At 44.8% G+C, this 19,454-nt stretch overlaps 1 protein-coding gene and 1 long non-coding RNA gene across 4 annotated transcripts in view; one reads left to right on the forward strand and one right to left on the reverse strand.

The window, feature by feature from the left end:
- Positions 1 to 411: 411 nt before the first annotated feature.
- The window catches only part of SLC7A14 (solute carrier family 7 member 14), a 111,163-nt gene continuing 92,120 nt past the window's right edge, over positions 412 to 19,454 (reverse strand). Inside the window, exon 8 of the mRNA XM_072808049.1 lies at positions 412 to 7,667. Coding sequence (XP_072664150.1) covers positions 7,345 to 7,667 — 323 coding nt within the window. The 3' untranslated portion in view covers positions 412 to 7,344. The remainder of the gene's footprint in view (positions 7,668 to 19,454) is intronic.
- LOC140622299 (uncharacterized) overlaps positions 5,874 to 19,454 on the forward strand; it is a 58,974-nt gene continuing 45,393 nt past the window's right edge. For all 3 annotated transcript variants that reach the window (XR_012022067.1, XR_012022069.1, XR_012022068.1), the window contains exons 1-2: positions 5,874 to 6,077; positions 10,612 to 10,735. This is a non-coding gene — a long non-coding RNA (uncharacterized lncRNA). The remainder of the gene's footprint in view (positions 6,078 to 10,611; positions 10,736 to 19,454) is intronic.

A 19,454-nucleotide genomic window follows, 5' to 3' on the forward strand; every position in this document is an offset into this window, starting at 1 on the left:
CTGCTGTACCACTTTACCTTTTCTCCAGATGTCACTACTCTACTGTCAAAAAATGAAAATAAATGCTATCTGTGGGCAGGTAATGTTCCTTCACTTTGTCCTTAAAACGAATGGGGGCAATGAATGGGAATGCTTGTTGGTGCTGAGCGGGGAGGGTGGGGTGTGGCTGCGGGTAGGAGTTGGGACTGGGAATGGGGTCATTTGGGAGGCAGCCGGGGTGGGGGGTGGGGGTCCCAGACAGAGTCCAGCACCGTGTTAGAAGAAAATGGTCAAAGGGAGATTGGGTCACTTGCTGTTCTCCCAAGAATCCACTAAGGAAGAACTTCTGTTCTCTACATGGAAATAAAGAATTTAAAAAGGTAGGATGGCACTGACTTTCTTCAAACTTAAATTGTAATAGTCGATTAGCTGTAATTTTTAAAATATTTTTATTCCGAAAAAACGAATTTTCCACAATAATGCAATTAGTTCCAAAAAAAAAAAAAAATGAGCTCATTTATCTGGCTTTTCTACAAAGGATAATTGAAACATTTAAGGCATGATTCACTTATTCATCTCCATTCTAGAGTGGAAAGAAAGTATCAGACTTCAGGTACTGGTTAAGGTTAACAAAATACGGGAAAGCTCCTTTTCCTTTCCTTTTCTTTTTTTTTCTTTTGGTAGTCTTCCGTGTAACAGCTTTACATTACTATGGATATTTGACAGTAAGACACTTTGTTTCTGACTTTCTTTAGAACTCATTTTTAAATTTAAAGGCACACAATAAAGCTTTATGCATTTATTAAAATATACACATTTTGGTAAATTTAGAATTTTCCCTTAATATCTCGAGAAATCAATATATCGTCAACACCACAGTTGTTTGAAAATAAAACACACTCCAGAACATATCTACATATTATTTCTTTCTCGATGATACACTACAACACCCCATTGTACAGTGCACCAATGGGAATTAAGAACCACAAAACGAACAAACTTTTAACAAACACAGCAGTTTCATACCAAAGGAAAAAATAGCAGAGAAAGACACGATAAATTACCATCTGCAAAAAGCAAGTCGTACTTCTCAAGGACCAAACAAAAATGAAACAAGTTCGTAAAATTTACAAGCTGTATTTATAACTTTGGATACGGATTAAACAGTAACGTTTCTTTTCCACAGTGAGAAAAGCTAGAAAGTCCTGTTGTTAGATGGTGTAACTACATTGGATGAGGACAACACCTGCTCTCTTGAAACCCGCAGCCCCTCTATCAGTCCGGACAGTTGAGGTATTTGTGCGCTATCATAGCATTAACGTAGCACGTCTTTGCTTTGGGGGAATTGATGATTTCTGCTGTAGATTCTCACATTTCGGGAGCACAAGTGAGACCAGTGGACTGACAACTGCCAATACCAGTCACAGGGAGACGGGCAGGGAGCACTCTCCTCAGCTCACTACCCAAGTGAACACAATCCTTCAAAGTCTGCCCCTTCCCGGGATGCTCACCTGACCCCCAATTCTCTGTAGCCAATGTCACCGATGTCAATGTTAAGAAAGCATCATAGAAAAAAAAAAAGAAAAAAGCTCAGAGGGGAATCCCTAATGAAAAAACATCCAGGTTGCCTCTGGATTTTTCCTGATTCTCATACAAAGCCATTTTCTCTCCTTGTTTTGCCAAAATGTACTAAATGCTCTCCTAGGGTAAGCTGTTACAGCCCCCTGCTTTCAGAAGACTTCAAGCCCAAAGCTGACCTTGTGGAAGTTCTCTATGAAGGTCAGAAGTCCATGCATGTAGAACACTGTTTAGTGGTTTCTAACACTATTTTAGTTGATACTGCAGAGTAAATGTTCACCTTTGATGGGCTTCAGAACTTCCACTAATCCCTTTTGGGCTTTAAGTCCTAAAAGAAAAACAAAACAAAACAACACAACATCTTCTTAGAGAGAGAATTTTGACAAGAGCAACTGCTTAGGTGTTTTCAGAGTGATGCACGGATCAGTCAAGCCGAGCAAGGAGAGGAAAACATTTTAGAAAGTGGTAGCTCCCAGAGAGGAAAAGAAATTACAATCGCTTCTCCTCTGAGGTCTTAGAGAAAAAATCGGACACAGGACTAACAGTTATGTACATGAAAGGGCCTTTCTGCTACCCATCACCACTCCAATTGAGAAACACAAAGTCCACTCTTTGATGAACAACACCCGGCCCCCTGCTTGCTGTGGGGCCTGTGGGTTGGGAGGCTGTTTCGGGGTTTGCCCGCTGTCTCATTACGCATATTGGCTCTTGCGTGGCCAGGCCGTCAGTGGTTATCAGCTGGTGCCTCTCTCTCTCTCTCTCAGGGACTTCAAAGGGCCCTTGTGGACAAATGGGTCCTCAGTGTCAGGGAGATACAAGCATGCAGAAGAAACCCAGGCTCCATGAAAATTTTGGTTAGAAACACCTTCTTTGACTAGTCTTGTCGCAAATGACGTAAGAACAGAGAGCTGTCTTGCAGCCTTAGTGGCAAACTCTGGAGAGTGTGTTCCCTTCGCCCCCTCTCCCTGCCAACATAAGAAATTAAGGCTGTCTCTGGATTGTTCCCTAACCTGAACGCTTGCAACCAAGAGGGGGCCATTAACTCTACCTGGATTCAGTGAGTTGCTCCCAGCCCTGGCTTTGGACACACTCCCTCCCTGACTTCTGACCTCTTCACTCCGAGATACAAAATTAGGTGAACCTGTGGCTGACCCTCCACGGGCTTCCACGGACATGTCACCAGCGGTAAAAGCTGGGGGAGAGGGGACAGCCATTTCTTTTAGTCTTGTAGGCCGATTCTGAAAGTCCTGTAGCTTCTATTTATTATATAGAGAAAAGGTAGCCCCTTGTAGACTTCCTACAAGTGCGATGTACAGGAGGTCATGTTTATCAATACTTTTCAGGAGAATAGGGGAAAAACATTGCTTGCAAGGAGCTCGTGTTTTGTGTCCCAGTAATTGCTGGGTTTATATCTACACAAATGCACTGTTAAATTCAACGACTTTCCCCCCTATTTATCTGACAGGCTCATCACGACCATTATGTAGACAACTGATTAGCTGTCAGTTTGTTACTAAGAAGTAGAATCGGGTTCTTAACTTAATTCTATCATCTGATTCCTTTCACCGGTTCAATGTGGCCCTGAGCTCAAGCTGAGTAAAATCTGGAATTGAGATTTTGCTTTCTAGATTAGTTAGAAAAAAAACTGTAAGTTTTGGTTGGTCAAGCTTACTGTTGAAAACTTTAAAGGGGCTGTGAAGAACTTGGTGGTGTCTGTCTACGTGTTAAATGACCATCCTTCTCCTAGGTTAATGATGAAGTCAGCCAGGATTCAAAAAGAAGAACCAATCATACATTGCTTAAATTTGGGTATTTTTTCCCTTTAACATATTAAATCAATTTGAAATGTGTATGAGATCTGTTAGCTCCTTACACAGATGGATGAGTCCACTGCCCCAGCTTCTGAAAGCCCAACCCTCCCTAATTCATACCCTCATCGATGCCCCAGTGTCTCCCCACCCAGGCAGAGCCAGCCAGCTTAGTTCGCCGCTCAAGTCCACCTGCGAATACACCCTCGCCACCTTCCCAGCTTTATATCTTACTGTTCCATATATCAATCATGAATACATCATAAGCTCCTGTCAAACTAGTTTCTTGCCTTCCCTGGAAGGAGGCATAGTACACAGTATTAGTCAGGGACAGCTGTCAGCCGTCTCCACCTGACGCGTGAGGATTCTCCACTTGGCAAGCCTTCTCCCCATTCCTACCTGGCAAAGTTCTGCACGTTCCACAGGGCTCAACACAAGGACTGCATTCTCTATCATTTTCCCCAACAGAAGGAAGTCTTTTCCATACTGGAAGTCCCATTGGACATGGTAACTACCTCATCTCTTACGTCCCTTCACTATGGTTTTTATTTGTATATCTTATATATCCCATTTCCCCCATGTCTTATGCCATAGCACAGGTACAGCATAGCACACTCCATGAAAAAATGTTAAATAAATGATATTTCACTTCCCTTTAATCCATCTATTCATCCATCCATCCGATCATCCGATATTTATTACGTGCCTGGCTACTATGTGCCGGGCACACGTAGCTGGCAAAGTAAGTCTGAAGCTTCTATGTGGCTTTCAGTGATCTATGCCATTCTCTGGCCTCATGGGGAAAGATCTGTTCTTATCATGTGGGGGTATTTCTTCTTGTCATTACCAACATTTCCATTATTTTCCATTATTATTACTTTTCAAATTGCCCCTTCATTGAGAAATTTAGCAACACATCTCAAGATTGTGCATTTGTGCACTGAACACACTTCTAGCTTTGTCTTCTCCTATTTCTGTCTTTATTTACCCAAGCTCCTCACTTATTTTTACATTATATGGATTTTAATAGCCACTTTGAAATCCTTGTGAAAGGAAGCAAAGTACCAATAAATAGAATACAATTACAAAACAATCAAGTAATTGGCTCTACACCACTAATTCACATGATGAAACCTCCCTGGAGGAGCTCTTGCAGGAGAGAAGAATTCAATAAAATGTAGGTCTTCCTTGGACTCCATTCAAGAAGGCTACGTTTCTACGGTAATTATAGGTGATCTTACTTTTAATGTGATTCCACCAATGCGGTCTTGAGGAAATTGCTAGGAAACACTAATATGATCATTCTAGTAAATGATGGTATTTGAGACTGCATTGTGAAATCTGGGACCATTTCCCAGAGGCTGGGACACGTGAACAACAACATGTCAATTTACCTTACAAGATCTTTTTCTATCATACTGAATTTTTTTTTTAAACCAAGACTGCTACGGAGATGACTAACGACAGAGAAAGAAAGAGACCAAGATTATAAAAAGAAGGAGGTAAGACTTGGGAGAAATGCCTCCAGTAAAAAAAGAGCCATTCATTGGGTCTTCACGAAACTAATACCAGCGGTGTTTACTATGTATCCTCTCTCCCCATGTTCCAGAAATTTCATACATCTGCCACCAAACTATTGTTACCTTAATACTTAACCCTTGCTAATAAAAGGGGGTTCTTTCATCCACCTTAAGACTGTGTTAGTTTACATCCATATTTCTTTTTGACCATTTTTAATGCATATAGCCTCGCCCCATCTATCTGGATATCTCAGTCTTAACACCTCATATTTAGTTTAGGCAGATTTGTTGAGTCTTGAAACTAGATCAAAACTTTGTATTCACAAAAACTACTGATAATTAGTCTACAGTTCATCCCCAGGGATATATTTCACAGGCCAGGCACTGTATCTTTAGGGCTAAGTTTAGAGAGGAGAAAACACGGCTTTGCCATGCATCACGTTAAAATGACAAAATGGCCCCAGGAAACCAGAATTCTAAACAATTAATACAGAGGAATGAAAAAGAAGCTCTAGAAAATAGAAGTTCCTTGAATTTACTGGCATTCATTGGCCATGGGTGTGATACGCAATTTGCTTCAAAGCATGTTTAAAAAATATTAGCTTCAATTGACCTTTTATTTTACTCTATGTTAAAAGCCCAGTGCATCAACCAGGAGGACTTGTCAGTCTTGGTTGTTTTATCTGCATTTGTCAGGCTCTAGTGCTTCCCATTCCCTGAACTGGGAGCCCCCGAGAACAGAACGTTACACTTTTTTTCTATTTCCAGTGCTTAGTACTTGGTTCAATCTCAATCAGTGTTCACGGAGTGAAAAAAATGGACTTTCGTCTCTTCTCCATAATCCTAAAGCCTGCCAAGATGGCATGACCTCAGCCTTTAAGAAAGAATACACTTCACAATAGTTGATGTATTTTGGAAAACTTTTGGCATAATGCTAGGTCCGGGAGAAAGAGGGCAAGAAATTTGCTATTTTGCCCCCCTTTCAGGAAACTCCCACAAAGATTGTAGCTTGATTGAAACTGTGCCTGCTGGTTCACAGGGCACATCTCAGCGCAGCCCAGGAATCCCTGGGACCCAAGAGTAGAATTTATGGGCCATGTGTTTTTTTCCTGCTGTGCCTTCTCTCATCTAGGTTATTTCCGAGAAAATTCCTTTAAGAGCCCCTCTTCTGGCCCCATTGAGACCTTACCAGGTAGGTATTTCTTTGGGCTTCGGGAAATAACAGACAAAATGCAGGTCGAAGAACAGAGGGAGCTACTCAAGGTTCAGAAGTGAAACGTGATCTCTTGGAATGCGATTACCTAAGTAGTTGAGCTTCAGCATTTTTGTTTTCTGAGGAGCCCCCACCAATCAGGGGGCGGCAAATCTCAAAAAAAAAAAAAAACAAAACTACACAATTTATAGTTTTGGAAATTTAAAATAGAATTTGCAATGTGATCTCAGTGGCGGGGTCACTTCACCTTGTAAAGATTTTTATCCGATTATAAAACAAACGGCCTACTTCTTCAAGGCATATCAATGCCATGAAATCATGCTCCAACTTTGCCCCCTTTCATTATATCAGCAGGAGCTGAAAAGCTGGCAAAAGGAAAGGTGTGGCAGAGAGTTAAGTCCTGCCAATGCCCTTCTGGCCTTCACTGCAAGAGGTGAAGAATTAATTTTTTTTTCTGGGCCTTTAAGGAGCGCTTTGATGGTGCTTCTCACCATATCGTTTGGGTCTGCAAGACTGCTTTATGGTAAGTCCGAAACCTCTGGGGAAATGGTCTCAGCATCCCTAACTTTTGCTGGGTCCTAAAGCTAGAGTTTGGAGACTGTGACAGGCTTGGTGAATGGAAAGAAGCGTGTGTCTGCTCCATGAGTTTGTCTTTGTGAGGTTTCAGGACAAAGTGTTGCTTGCTGAGGAAGCGCCAAGGCCCACCTGCCCTCGACCTCTGGGAGCAGCTCTCAGTGGGGTGTGCCCGGAGGATCTTTGCCCTTGTCATCCTGGGGGCTGAGATGCGGCCTTGTGCCCACACCCACCTGCTTTGGCACATCTCCAGGAGGAGCTGTAGCCTCAGTGTGGCCCAAGAAGTTAGCCCCTTGCTTCTGGGGTCTCAGTAAGAAGCAAAAAGGTTCAACCAGCAAAGCAAAGGCCTGGGAAACATTTGCTGCTATCAGCTCTGATGGTTGCACCTAAGAGAGAATTTCTTTGTAGCCTCTTGTTTAGTTTTTTTGTTTGTTTGTTTAGTTTTTTTTTTTTTTTTTAATAAGGGGATCAGTGATGGAACCCAGGTTAAACCCTTCGACAGAACTATCCAGAAGGGCAAAAGTAGCAAATGACAGGCTATGGCCGGGGACTGACTCTGGGGGAAGGCTGGACTTTTGAAATGAGAGCCAAAAATGTTTTCACCCTCTAGCCCACGGTTAAGTTACTGAAAAGAAACCACCACCGTTTCTACACGTTTCTTGTGTGGTTACTCCTACTCTGGAGAGTAATCTAACTCATCATTTGCAATCAGGGCCTCTGAGTTCTGTTTGTGTTTGCTTTTGCTCTTCGCTTTGCTACTCGTCCGGGTGTTTGCCTTAGCATCTGACATCTGTTGGTAATAGAAGCCTTTGTCTTCGGCCGGCCCGCCCCAGTTCTCCTGGCTCTCGCCTTCGGTGGCGTAGGAGAAACCCTCCTCCACCGAGAAGGGGTCATCCACGTCGTAGCGCTGGTACGTGCTCTGGTGCAGGGCCTCTTCGCGGGCGCTGATTTCCAGGGTGCTGTTCCAGATGCCGTACCCAAAATAAATGAGCATACCTGCAGGGAGGGAAAGGCACGGGCGAGTGAGCTTTGGGATCCATGGGGCTAGTGGGGAGATACTCGGTGGTGCAAGCAGAGCTGGCCGTGGATGTGTTTTCTTTGGTCTAAAGAGTGTCTTGAAGAGACTCAAATTAGGTGTCATTTAAGAATTGGGAAACCTTGCATTAAACAACCCATATCTACAGCCTCCCCTCCAGAAGCCGGGCGGTCTGACATCACTACTCCCACATTCCTACGTGACGGTTGTGGCTGGAGGTGACCACTAGCTGCCTCTTAGACAGATCGGGGGCTCTCTGGTCACCTCTGTCCTCACCCCCCTTGTTCACTACTGTCGTGTAGGTGCCAACTGGGAATTTGCATTTTCCACCCTGGCTTAAGTTTTTGTGAGTCACCCACAGTAGGTCCCTACCCTTCCTACAGTATTTTATTATCTCTCACCTCCAGTTAGGGACTCCATCTTTCGTTTCACCACTGAGCGGTGGGCGTATAATGCCCTATGGTTTACTTTGCCTTTCTTCATTCACCAAAGGAGTATCGTATGGACTGTGGCCACTCAGAGCTGTTCACTTTCTTCTGTGGGCTCTTGGGGTGTCTGGTGCCTGCCACTACGGCCCTTAGAACATCTACTGTGTGATTATCTGCACAAGGAGATTCCATTTTATAGACTCTGCAGAAGACTGGCACTTAATGAATGCTTGTTGAGTGAATGAATGAGAACTCCTGAGGAGCATGAATTTCCAGTGCAACCTCCTTATTTGATGACATTGCAAGCAGGAGGAAGAAACTTGCTTGCCTAGTTAATATGTAGTATTAAATAAGAGCTAATGTTTCATTTCTATTATAATTTTTTTTTGAAATTACATATAAGAATAACTTGAGGGGTGCTTGGGTGGTGCAGTCGGTTAAGCATCTGACACTTGGTTTCGGCTCAGGTGGTGATCTCAGGGTCCTGAGGTTGAGCCCTGCAATCAGGCTCTGTGCTCAATGAGGAGACTGCTTAGGATTCCCTTTTTTTTTTTAGATTTTTAAAATTTTAATCATGAGATACACAGAGGGAGACAGAGACACAGGCAGAGGGAGAAGCAGGCTCCATGCAGGGAGCTTGATGCGGGACTCGATCCCAGGACCCCAAGATCATGACCCGAGCTAAAGGCAAACGCTCAACTGCTGAGCCGCCCAGGTGTACCTGCTTGAATTCTCTCTGTCTCTGCCCCTCTTGCTCATGCTCCCTCTCTCTCTGAAAATAAATAAATAAATACATAAATAAATAAGTAAATCTTAAAAAATAGTTTGAGAAATCCCATTTTCTTTATTTTTAAGGTTTTATTTATTCATGGAAGAGAGGCAGAGACATAGGCAGAGGGAGAAGCAGGCTCCCTATGGGGAGCCTGATGTAGGACTCGATCCCAGGATCCTGGGATCACAACCTGAGCCGAAGGCAGACTCTGAACCACTGAGCCGCCCAGGTGGCCCAAGAAACCCCATTTTCTATCTTGAAAAGCTCATGAAAGCTCAGGGCTTGGAATAGCTGAGAACCATAGCCTTGGGGAGTAATAGGACATGGTGATGAAGAGTGTGAGCCCTGGGTTCAAATCCTGCCCCCATCACTGTTACCTGGCTTACCCTGGACCAGTCACTTCACCTCTTTGTGTCTCCGTTTTCTCTTCATGATAGAAAGACCGTACCTATAACCTGGGATTGCCATGAGGCTGAAATGAGATCAGAGTGGTTTTCAACCCTGGCTCCGCCAGAGGGTCACCTGGGGAGGTTTTGAACTGCCCTCTCGCCCAAGCCCCAGCCCTAGAGATTCTGATTTAATCGGTCTGTAGTGTGATCAAAGCATAGGTATGTTTTAAAGCTTCACGGGTGAGTCCAATGGTCAGCCAAGACTGGGAACCCCTTAGATCAGGACCATAAAGCTCCTGAGGCCCGTACTCCGTTGTGAACACCGGCCATATTAGGGCTCGGCCACTGGATGCCACTCGATTATGCAACCCCCTTCCAGACCCCAGGCACCCTCTTTGGAGTGGCACTAGTCCGTTTCACTTTGCTAACCCTGCAGGCATCTACAGCTGTTTGCTTAGAACCGCAAGGTCAAGTTCTGCTTTCCTCTTTGGTGCTTGAGAAACCTTGCTCCTTTTGAATTTGAAGTGTGTCTTTTTAAGCTTGGATTTCTCCCTCCTTGTCTCAAATGACTTTCTCCTCACCCCCTACCCCAACCCCCAGTGAAATCAACTTTCCAGGAGCCAAAGTAAGCAGAGATTTATAGTCCTAATTGGTAATAAATCCCAGAGTTAATCATTTGCAGATGGAGCTACTCTCAAATAGCGACTTCATTTTTCTGAACACGGCTCTTTACTCCTTCTTGTTGGGGGGTGGGGAGTAGCCGTGGGGGATAGTTATTACCCTTGTGGAGGACAAGGCATCAAGTTAAGACCCCTTCTAAAAGGGCCAGTATGCTGCTTCTTGGAGAATGCCTCCATTGGAAGCATGCTTGAGACTTGAGAATAAATTTCAGGAGACCGGTTGGAGTCAATAGGCACACACCTCTTTTTGCTCATTTTTGCCTTTTTGCTCTCTTTTTCTCTTAGACATCAAAGCAGGTGTCAAATCTTGCCTCCTATTCGTGCTTGATATCTATTATATCAATTCTTTCCATCTGATCCCCTTCTCCGACCCTCTCTAAGGAAGTCATTGTCCGACTGAACTTAATACCATTTCTTTTCCTTTTCCCTTTGCCCCTAAGTTCTCTGCTCTGACATCACACAGGTCATCATTCAAGCACCGGTTTGACATGTGTTCTGACGGACCTTTCCCTGCCCCAACCAGGTGGGGTGGGGTCAGCTAGACTGATTTATGGGAATTCTTGAAAAGCCTCATAGAATCCTAGATATGAGCTGGAAAGAGTCTATAGATCTGTTTGGGCACCTTTATTTTACAGAAAAAGGAAACAGGCTGGGAGACAGGCCAAGACAGCATTCCACATGGATAGAGAGAAGACTCTTGAATATCCGGACCTTCACACCTGCCCTCTGCAGGCTGCTTTATAGACCATTCTTATCACAGTATGTACTGAGTAAGAGGTTATGTCTACATTTGTTCTTTGGGAATTTCATGGAAATCTGCCCTGTAAATGTTTATGGGCCTTTTGATGTTTGCTCTGAACCCCCTGTCATTTTGATGGTGTGTTATTTTGTCTTCAAAAATATATTTTGGGGTGCCTGGGTGGCACAGTCGGTTGAGTGTCTGACTCGTGGTTTCAGCTCAGGTTGTGATCTCAAGGTTGTGTGACGGGGCCCCATGCCAGGCTTGGGGCTCAGTAGAGTCTGCTTGAGACTCTCTCTCTCTTTCTCTTGATCTGCCCCTCCCTGCCATGCTCTCTTTCTCTCTCTCAAATAAATTAATAAAATATTTCAAATATGAGTGCTCTCAACCAACAAGTGACCGTGGGCATGCAGCCTGATAGAATGAATGGTCAGCCTGGACAAAGTCACTTACCCTGGCTTACCTTGTTGCTGGCACTTGAGTAAGCTCAAGAAAGTGGTCTAAGGCACCAGGGATTGGAGAAAAGGCAAAATAGAGGGGGACAAAGAAACAGAGGGGAACAAATGAAGTGAGGGAGGGAGGGTAGAAGGGAGGTAGAGAGAGAGAAGAGGAGCATGTACTACCATCTGTCACGCATAAACAAAGGCTTTGTGTCGGAGGAGTAAACAGAGCTGCTAAAAGCCTCCTGTGTAGAAGCAGGGTGTTTTGTTTCTGCTCCTTTTTCCAGTTGGCTTAGAAAACTAAGCATGAGGTAGTTTCTGAAAAGTCTGCTGGGATTCTGGGAATTCTGAATCATCTAAACTGAACTTCACACAACACTTCTGGGTGCTGAGGTCCTCATGATGCATTATTTATGTTGTACCTTTCTCCCAGGGGGTTCAAATGTTATACATATGTTATCTTGTTTAGATTCCTTCTAGCCTGTTTGGGAATGTCTGTGAGTGTGAGTGTCAGTGTGAGTGTGAGTGAGAGAGTGTATGTGGCCGGGTGGGGGTTGGGGGGTGGGCAGCGGGTGGTAGGGAATGGGAAGGTTATGATTATGTGCATCTCACAGACAGGATACTGGGGCATAGGACAAAATAAGAGATTTTCCACAGCAACACTGTTAGTGGTCATGCTGTGAATCCTTCAGGGGCTCTCCGTGTCCTGACCCAGAGTGCCTCTGTTATTTCTCTCACCTACCAAGGGTTGGCCATGAGGTATAGACTGATTGAAACACTTTTTGCTTAGCTTTTTAGTTTGAAGAATTGCAAACATATACCAAAGCAGAGAGAATAGTATAAAGAACCTCATGTACTTGGCACTAGCTCCCTCCTGACACCCACCTCCTTGCGCCCTTCTCTTCAGATTATTTTGAAACAAATCCCTTCCTTCCTATGCTTCACCTGTAAATGATTAACTATGTATCTTTAAAACAGACTTCTTGAAAAAACCTGGTATCATAATCAATCACATCTAAAAACTAATAATAATTCCTTAATATCATCTGATATCCAGAAGTATTAAAATCTCCCTGAGTTACTAAGCTGGTTGGGAAAAACTCTTCACCTTATGAGGCTAAAGACTCCGATGGTGCTATTACTGCTTGATATAGTGTTTGGGCACTGTTACTTGTCATTGGGACTGCTGTCCTATTCTTTGTAAATCTTTACAGATGGCAGAGTTTTATCTTTTGAGAGAGGATTTGCTTTCGGCATAAGCTGGAAGTCATTTGGAACCAAGCCTCAAGAATGAGATCTCATCTCATCAAGAATGAGATGCCTAATGGATGCTTGCAATTTAATCCTGCCATTCTTTAAAAACTTAGATCCATTGCTTTGTAGTTACACATTTTCTATTTTTCATAAATGAAAGGCAGGTGTGATGTTAAAACTCAGAAGGGAATTATCTTCTTTTGTTGCATCAGGGTCTTGGAGACCCTCCTGCTGGGCTGGAGTTATTTCTTTTCCGTTGACAGATCTTTGAGAGGGGAGACACTTAGGGCAGCGGCTGGTGAGCAGCAGGCACAGAAGTGTATCAGTGTTTTAAAAACAGACATGGCTGTACCTGGGCACACGGGCTGGATGCCAGCCCTGCTTGTAGGTAATGGCAATGCGTCCTGCGAAAGGCCATTTACAGCCAAGGGAAATATTTGAAAGGAGACACTGGCTCTTCTTCCAGACAGAAATTCCCTGGTGGAGAATGCGCCCAAGAGAGGTTGAGGCTAGACAAGATGAAGAATTATGTCTTGGGCAATTTAATGGGCCTTCTCTTTGTGGTAGGACACTTTGTGATCGTAAAACCCTTGTAAAAAAGTCCTTTCTCGTCCATCATCCCAGAGAGGTTAGGAACTGTTTAATAAATCAGTGATTAAAATGGCCCTGGAAGAGTCCACGAAACTAAAAGACAACCTACAGAATGGGAGGAGATATTTGCAAATGACCTATCAGATAAAGGGCCAGTATCCAAGATCTATAAAGGCCTTATTAAACTCAACACCCAAGAAACAAACAATCCAATCATGAAATGGGCAGAAGACATGAAGAGACATTTCTCCAACGAAGACCTACACATGGCCAACAAGCACATGAGAAAATGCTCCGCATCCCTTGTCATCAGGGAAATACAAATCAAAACCACAATGAGATCCCACCTCACACCAGTGAGAATGGGGAAAATTGACAAGACAGGAAATGACAAATGTTGGAGAGGATGTGAAGAAAGGGGGACCCTCTTGCCCTGTTGGTGGGAATGTGAACTGGTGCAGCCACTCTGGAAAACTGTGTGGAGATTTCTCAAAGAGGTAAAAATAGATGTGCCCTACGGCCCAGCAATTGCACTGCTGGGGATTTACCCCAAAGATAAAGATGCAGTGAAACGCTGGGACACCTGCACCCCAATGTTTATACCAGCAATTTCCACAATAGCCAGACTGTGGAAAGAGCCATGAGTCTTTCCATGAGGGATGGATAAAGAAGCTGTGGTCTATGCATACAATGGAATATCATTCAGCCATCAGAAAGGACAAATACTCACCATTTGGTTCTATGTGGATGGAACTGGAGGGTATTATGCTGAGTGAAATAAGTTAATCGGAGAAGGACAATCATCAAGTGGTTTCACTCATATGCGGAATATAAGAAATAATGAAAGGGATTATAGGGTAAGGGAGGGGAAGCGAGTGGGGAAAAATTAGAGAGGCAGACAAATCATGAGAGACTCCTAACTCTGGGAAACACACAAAGGGTTGAGGAAGGGGAGGGGGCTTGGGGGATGGAGTAATTTGGTGACAGGCATCCAATGGGATAAGCACTGGTGTTACACTATATGTTGGCAAATCGAACGTCAATAAAAATAAAACAAAACCGAAAAAGAAATGGCCCTGGAATTTATATCTATTGAATCTAAACTGATGGCTGTTTCCATCTCACTCAGGCACTTCCAGGGGAGGTTGAGAAATGCCAGGCTTGCTTTCAGATGCTGGGACACCTGAGCATCAGTGGCCAAAACACTAATTTACTCTCCTTGTGTTGATCCATCTATGCAAATTAAGTAAATGATCCCAAACCTACAAGTGAGAGAGGTGGCAGGAGGGGGCAGGGGTCTCTGGGGCATATTAGGGAAAAACCTCAAACAAAAACTCAACTCTGAGAAGAGCCTGGGTGACCTGGAGATGGTAACAGCAGATTTCTAACCCCACTAGCACGAACTCTGGCTGAGGGGCTGCCGCTGGATCTCTAGAGTCCCCTGGGAGCTTCCTGTCCTCTGTGGGCAGTACCAGGCTCAGGGCCAGAGGAGGTGGGCCACCTGACCTCAGGCTGGGTGGAGCTACCTCTTCCTGGGGCTCACTTTCCAGCAGGAAGCCCTGCCTGCCGCAGATAACTGAGGCACTTTGTTATGCCCAGAGGCTTTTTTATTTTTACTACCCTAGGATCAACTTTCCAAAACAGACATTTGCCAATGCAGAGAGGAAGGCTGGATGGTAATGAGAAGGTGTCCTCCCCACCCACTTCAATCCCTACCAACTCCCACTTCACTGGTTAGTTTTTAAAATACCACCACAAGCCCTGTTGATTATAACGACAATAAGGTTTGTTTAATATGGTGTGGCCAGGAAGAGCAGGGTCAGGTAGAGTGGGGCAGTTGGGGGGCTGGTGGAGATTCTCTTCCTGGCTCTGCAACTAATCAAACATAAAGTCACATTACCCTATACCTCAGTTTCCCATCTGCAAAATGGAACCGGGGGCTCTTATTTTATTTGAAGAGTATAATGGCCATGAGCCAGAATGCAATCTTGTAAAGGAATATTTTTTAAAAAATGCAATAATCCAAGCCAGCAGTTCCACTTCTAACTCAACAGAAACCCCAGGGAAATGAGTCCATGTGTCCACCAAACAACACGTGCAGGAATGTTCATAGCAGCTCTATTTGTAATGGCTCCAGATTGGAAGCCATCAAATAGTCTGTGGGCACTAGAATGGCTACAGGCCCGTGGGCACCAGAATGGATACAGGCCTGTGGGCACCAGGATGGATACAGGCCATGGGCACTAGAGTGGATGCAGGCCCGTGGGCACCAGGATGGATACAGGCCCGTGAGCACCGGGATAGATACAGTCCCGTGGGCACCAGGATGGATACTGGTCCATGGGCACTAGCGTGGATACAGGCCCATGGGCACCAGGATGCATACAGGCCCATGGGCACCAGAATGGATACGGGCCTGTGGGCACCAGGATGGATACTGGTCCATGGGCACTAGAGTGGATGCAGGCCCGTGGGCACCAGAATGGATACAGGCCCGTGGGCACCGGGATGGATACAGGCCCGTGGGCACCGGGATGGATACAGGCCCGTGGGCACCAGAGCCGCATGTTATTATCACAGCGGAAGGCTGGCTGGCCAAGGAGAATGAACAAACTAAAACCACGAGCAACAACACGGATGAATCTTACAAATGTAGTGTTGGGGGAAAGCCGCCCAGGGCTCACTGTGTTATGACCCTAAGTGGGTTCTAGGTGCACCGTGGGCACCTACTCCAGGGCCTTTCGTCCCTGCCATGCCCCGCCCCCCGTCCCTTCCTTCTGTGGTCTCAAAGGAGAGCCAACACTGCAGCTGCTGCCCGCGTAGACGCATAGACCGGGGGATCAATCCCAGGCCCTCTTCCCCACACATACCCCGTCCAGGACCGCCCCTCTGCCCGCAGGCAGCCTCGACTGTCAGCGGGATCCTCTCCACACTCCCTCCTTGGAATCGCACTGGCCCTGCTGCCATCCTCATCCTGGCCTTCATGATTTTTTTTTTTTTTGCCCTTTTTAGCACGGTTTAGTTCATGAAGTTGCCAATTGTTTTCTCCTCTGTCTACAGGAGAGTTTCAAGCTTGTTTATGGGACGTATGCTCAGGAATCAATTTATCTTGATGCCCTCACTGCCTCCAGTTCATGGCCCCCTTCCTCCTCTCCTCTCCCCTTCATGACAAGAGCTGCTTTGAGTCTATTCCCCAAAGGATTTTCAAATAGTGGCTCAGGTAAAGACCATAGGTGTGTCTTCTCTTTGTAAGTTATGTTTTAGTACAGGGTTTATGGAGTTTGTGGACACATCACTGTCTGTTCTAAGTCTTTAGATAAGAATGTGTTTTCTCAGAGGGGCTGAAAAGATTCCAGGTGAGAACTTGGCAGCTCTTGGGGGGCGGGGGCCCACAAGCTGGTCGACCAGATGATTACTTTATAATGAAGTCCCACAACAGTCCTGAAGCTGGTCGACCAGATGACTACCTTATAATGAAGTCCCACAACAGCCCTGAGGTCCACAACAGTAGACCTGGAGAGTGCCACCGAATAGCGTCATCACTGGTCACTGCTAGTTTCAGGCTCCCTGAGACTCTGTCCAACCCCCTGATGTGTTCTTTTACAAACTCACCTCATCTAAGAGAAAAGGGAAAAACCAAGGCTGCTCTGTGCTCATTTTGTTCGGATTATCAAACGTTTGCTATGTGTGTTATTTCTCTGAAGGAAAAGAAACAGGCTCTGAGTAATCTTGTTGGGACTTGTGCCTTATTTTACTCCATGAGTCGTGCTCATCTGAAGGTCAAAAGCTTAGCAAAAACATTGTTAGAAAAATGCTGTAATTAAGATTCATTTCAAGAAGCCTGGGTAAAAAGAAGTGCCTAAGAAGATTATCGAGTTATGACTCAGCCTAACCACGTAAATCTTCTTTTTAAAAAGTAGCTGATGTTTCATAAGAAGCTCCATTTAAAAATATCTCTACTGCTCTCCCCAGGAAAGTTATACTATGAATAGAGAAATTAAGAAGAAAAATCAGACATTTTGGAGACTCAGAAGGTTAGAGGTGGGATATTAGATCTTTGAAAATTAGATCTCTATTAGATCTATTAGATCTTTGAAAATTTTATAGGCCAATTTGGGGTTGTGGGATAGATGTATTTTACACACGTAAAAATTTGCTTTTGAAAAACAGGGAGTTTTTGTAATTAAATTATCTGCCCTGCTTACTAATGATCTTCTTATTTTTCTCTCTAGGTCCGTGGTTCTCACATTTAAGCATGCATCAGAATAATCTGTAGGGTTTGCTAAAACCCAAATTGCTCTCAGAGATTCTGACTTGCTAGGTCTGGGGCAGAAAATCACATTTCTAACTAGTCCCCATGTAATATTGATGCTGCCGGCCTGGGACCACTCTTTGAGAACCCTGTTCTAGATCATTGTAAACCTGACTGCACATTAAAATTACCTGGAGAGGTCTAAAAAGATACCCAGTTCTTGGCCACACCAGGCCAACTTAATAAAGAAATCTCTGAGGAGGGGATCCTGGGCCTAGGATAGTGCAGTGGCAGTCGGGTGATTCTGCTGTGTAGTCAAGGTTGAGAATCTTTGTTCTAGGCAAAGCTACTCAGGTGCCAGGCTTCAAAGACCATGATGCTAGAGCAGTTAGTGGCTAGCAGCTGGGTGCTTGCTGAGCTGCAAGCTCCTGTGCTCTCTGTCTGGCCAGCCCCAGGCTGCAGGGTGACATCCTCCCATGTCGGGGAGTATCCGTTTCTGGAACGAGTTTGAAGTTTATGCTATCAGCAAGATTACAAAAGGCTCTCTGGGAGTTTTCTTCTGCTTGATAACTGGGAGGGCAGCCTGAGTCAGAACAGGTTCATGCTGTGCTATGCTTTGGCATGTGAGAGCTAGTCTCGGGGCCAATGAATCATTTTTGATTTGAAAAAGAAAGCCAGGAAAGAAATAATTCATATTACTTTCCCCAATATTTTCTTTTAAAATTCTTACAGATTTCCTTATATTTTAGAGAGAAAGAGAAAGGGGAGGGGCAGAGAGAGAAGGGGAGAGGGGGGATCCCAAGCAGGCTCCATGCTTAGCACAGAGCCTGACATGGGGCTCGACCTCACCACCCTGAGATCACGACTTGAGCCGAAATCGAGAGTCAGACGCTTAACAGTCTGAGCCACCCAGGTGCCCCTTTTCTTGTTGAAGCCCCAAACAGCACCAGATCCAGACTAGTAGAGTCATCTGCATTTTCACAGGCGAGTGGATTGAAACCCAAAGTTGCTAAGTGAACTGCCCAAGGTCCTAAGACACAGGAGTGACAGACCTGTGATTTGCACCTGGGCAGTTTGACCCCAAAGGCAAGGGTCCCTGCCACCTTCTCACTCTCGCAAAATGCCTCTGGTGCTCCAGAAATCATAGACAAGATGCAGAGTGCTGATGTAATTTGTGGGCCCCGGTACAAAATGAAACCATAGGGCCTCTTGTTAAAAAGTTGTTAAGAATTCAAGGAAGCAGCAGCCGAGCATTAGACCCAGGCGGGGCCCTGTGTGACTGCAGAGCTTGTGCCCTGTGGACCCAGCCCCGATGGTAGGCGTTAATCTGCACAAACCACAGATCCAACATTCGGATCCAGTAGGAAGGATGCTCAGGGGTGCCCTGATGGTGAGATGCGGGTTGCGGATCTGTGTGTGAACGCTGGATTTTAATAGTAGCTCTGTGAGGAGCTTCCAGTTATTCCTGTTGACCTTGAGCATGTTATTTGACCTTTCAGAGGTTCAGGTTCATCATCTGTGAAGCGCACAGAGGGAGAAGTGGGGAGGGGTACAAGATGTTGGGGTTTCTCCAGCTTAAGTTATTTCTATACCGCAGATTTACTGTGGTGGCTACACAGGGTCATGACCCCTGAACCCACACTACCTAATTTTAGTTCTACCAAACTCCAGCTGTGTGACCTCAGTGAAGTGCCTCAGTTTCCTCATCTGTAAGATGAAGGTCGTCGTGAGGATTACATACGTCAGCGTGAGGAAAGCCCTCGCATGATGGCTGGTATGTGGTAAGGGCAATATTAAGTGTTAATTATTACTATGAATCATGGCACCTGTCCTAGGACTCATGTTTTTTTCTTTAATTTGATTCACTTTTTAAATTTAAAAAATAACCATCAGATCCATGTGAGTCTATCTATCTATCTATCTATCTATCATCTATTTTCTGGTGTATGTGAAAATATATATAATAACTATGTAATATTTTAAATTTTTTAAAAAGATTTTATTTATTTACTGGAGAGAGAGAGCAAGCACAGAGGGAGAGGGAGAAGCAGCATCCTTGCTGAGCAGGGAGCCCAACACGGAGCTTGATCCCAGGACTCTGAGATCATGACTTGAGTCAAAGGCAGATGTTTAACCGACTGAGCCACCCTGGCAGCCCACTATGTAAAATTTTTAAAAGCTCAAAAAATATTCATTCATATA

Source organism: Canis lupus, chromosome 31, assembly GCF_048164855.1.
Source record: "Canis lupus baileyi chromosome 31, mCanLup2.hap1, whole genome shotgun sequence".
Taxonomy (NCBI): Eukaryota; Metazoa; Chordata; class Mammalia; order Carnivora; family Canidae; genus Canis; species Canis lupus.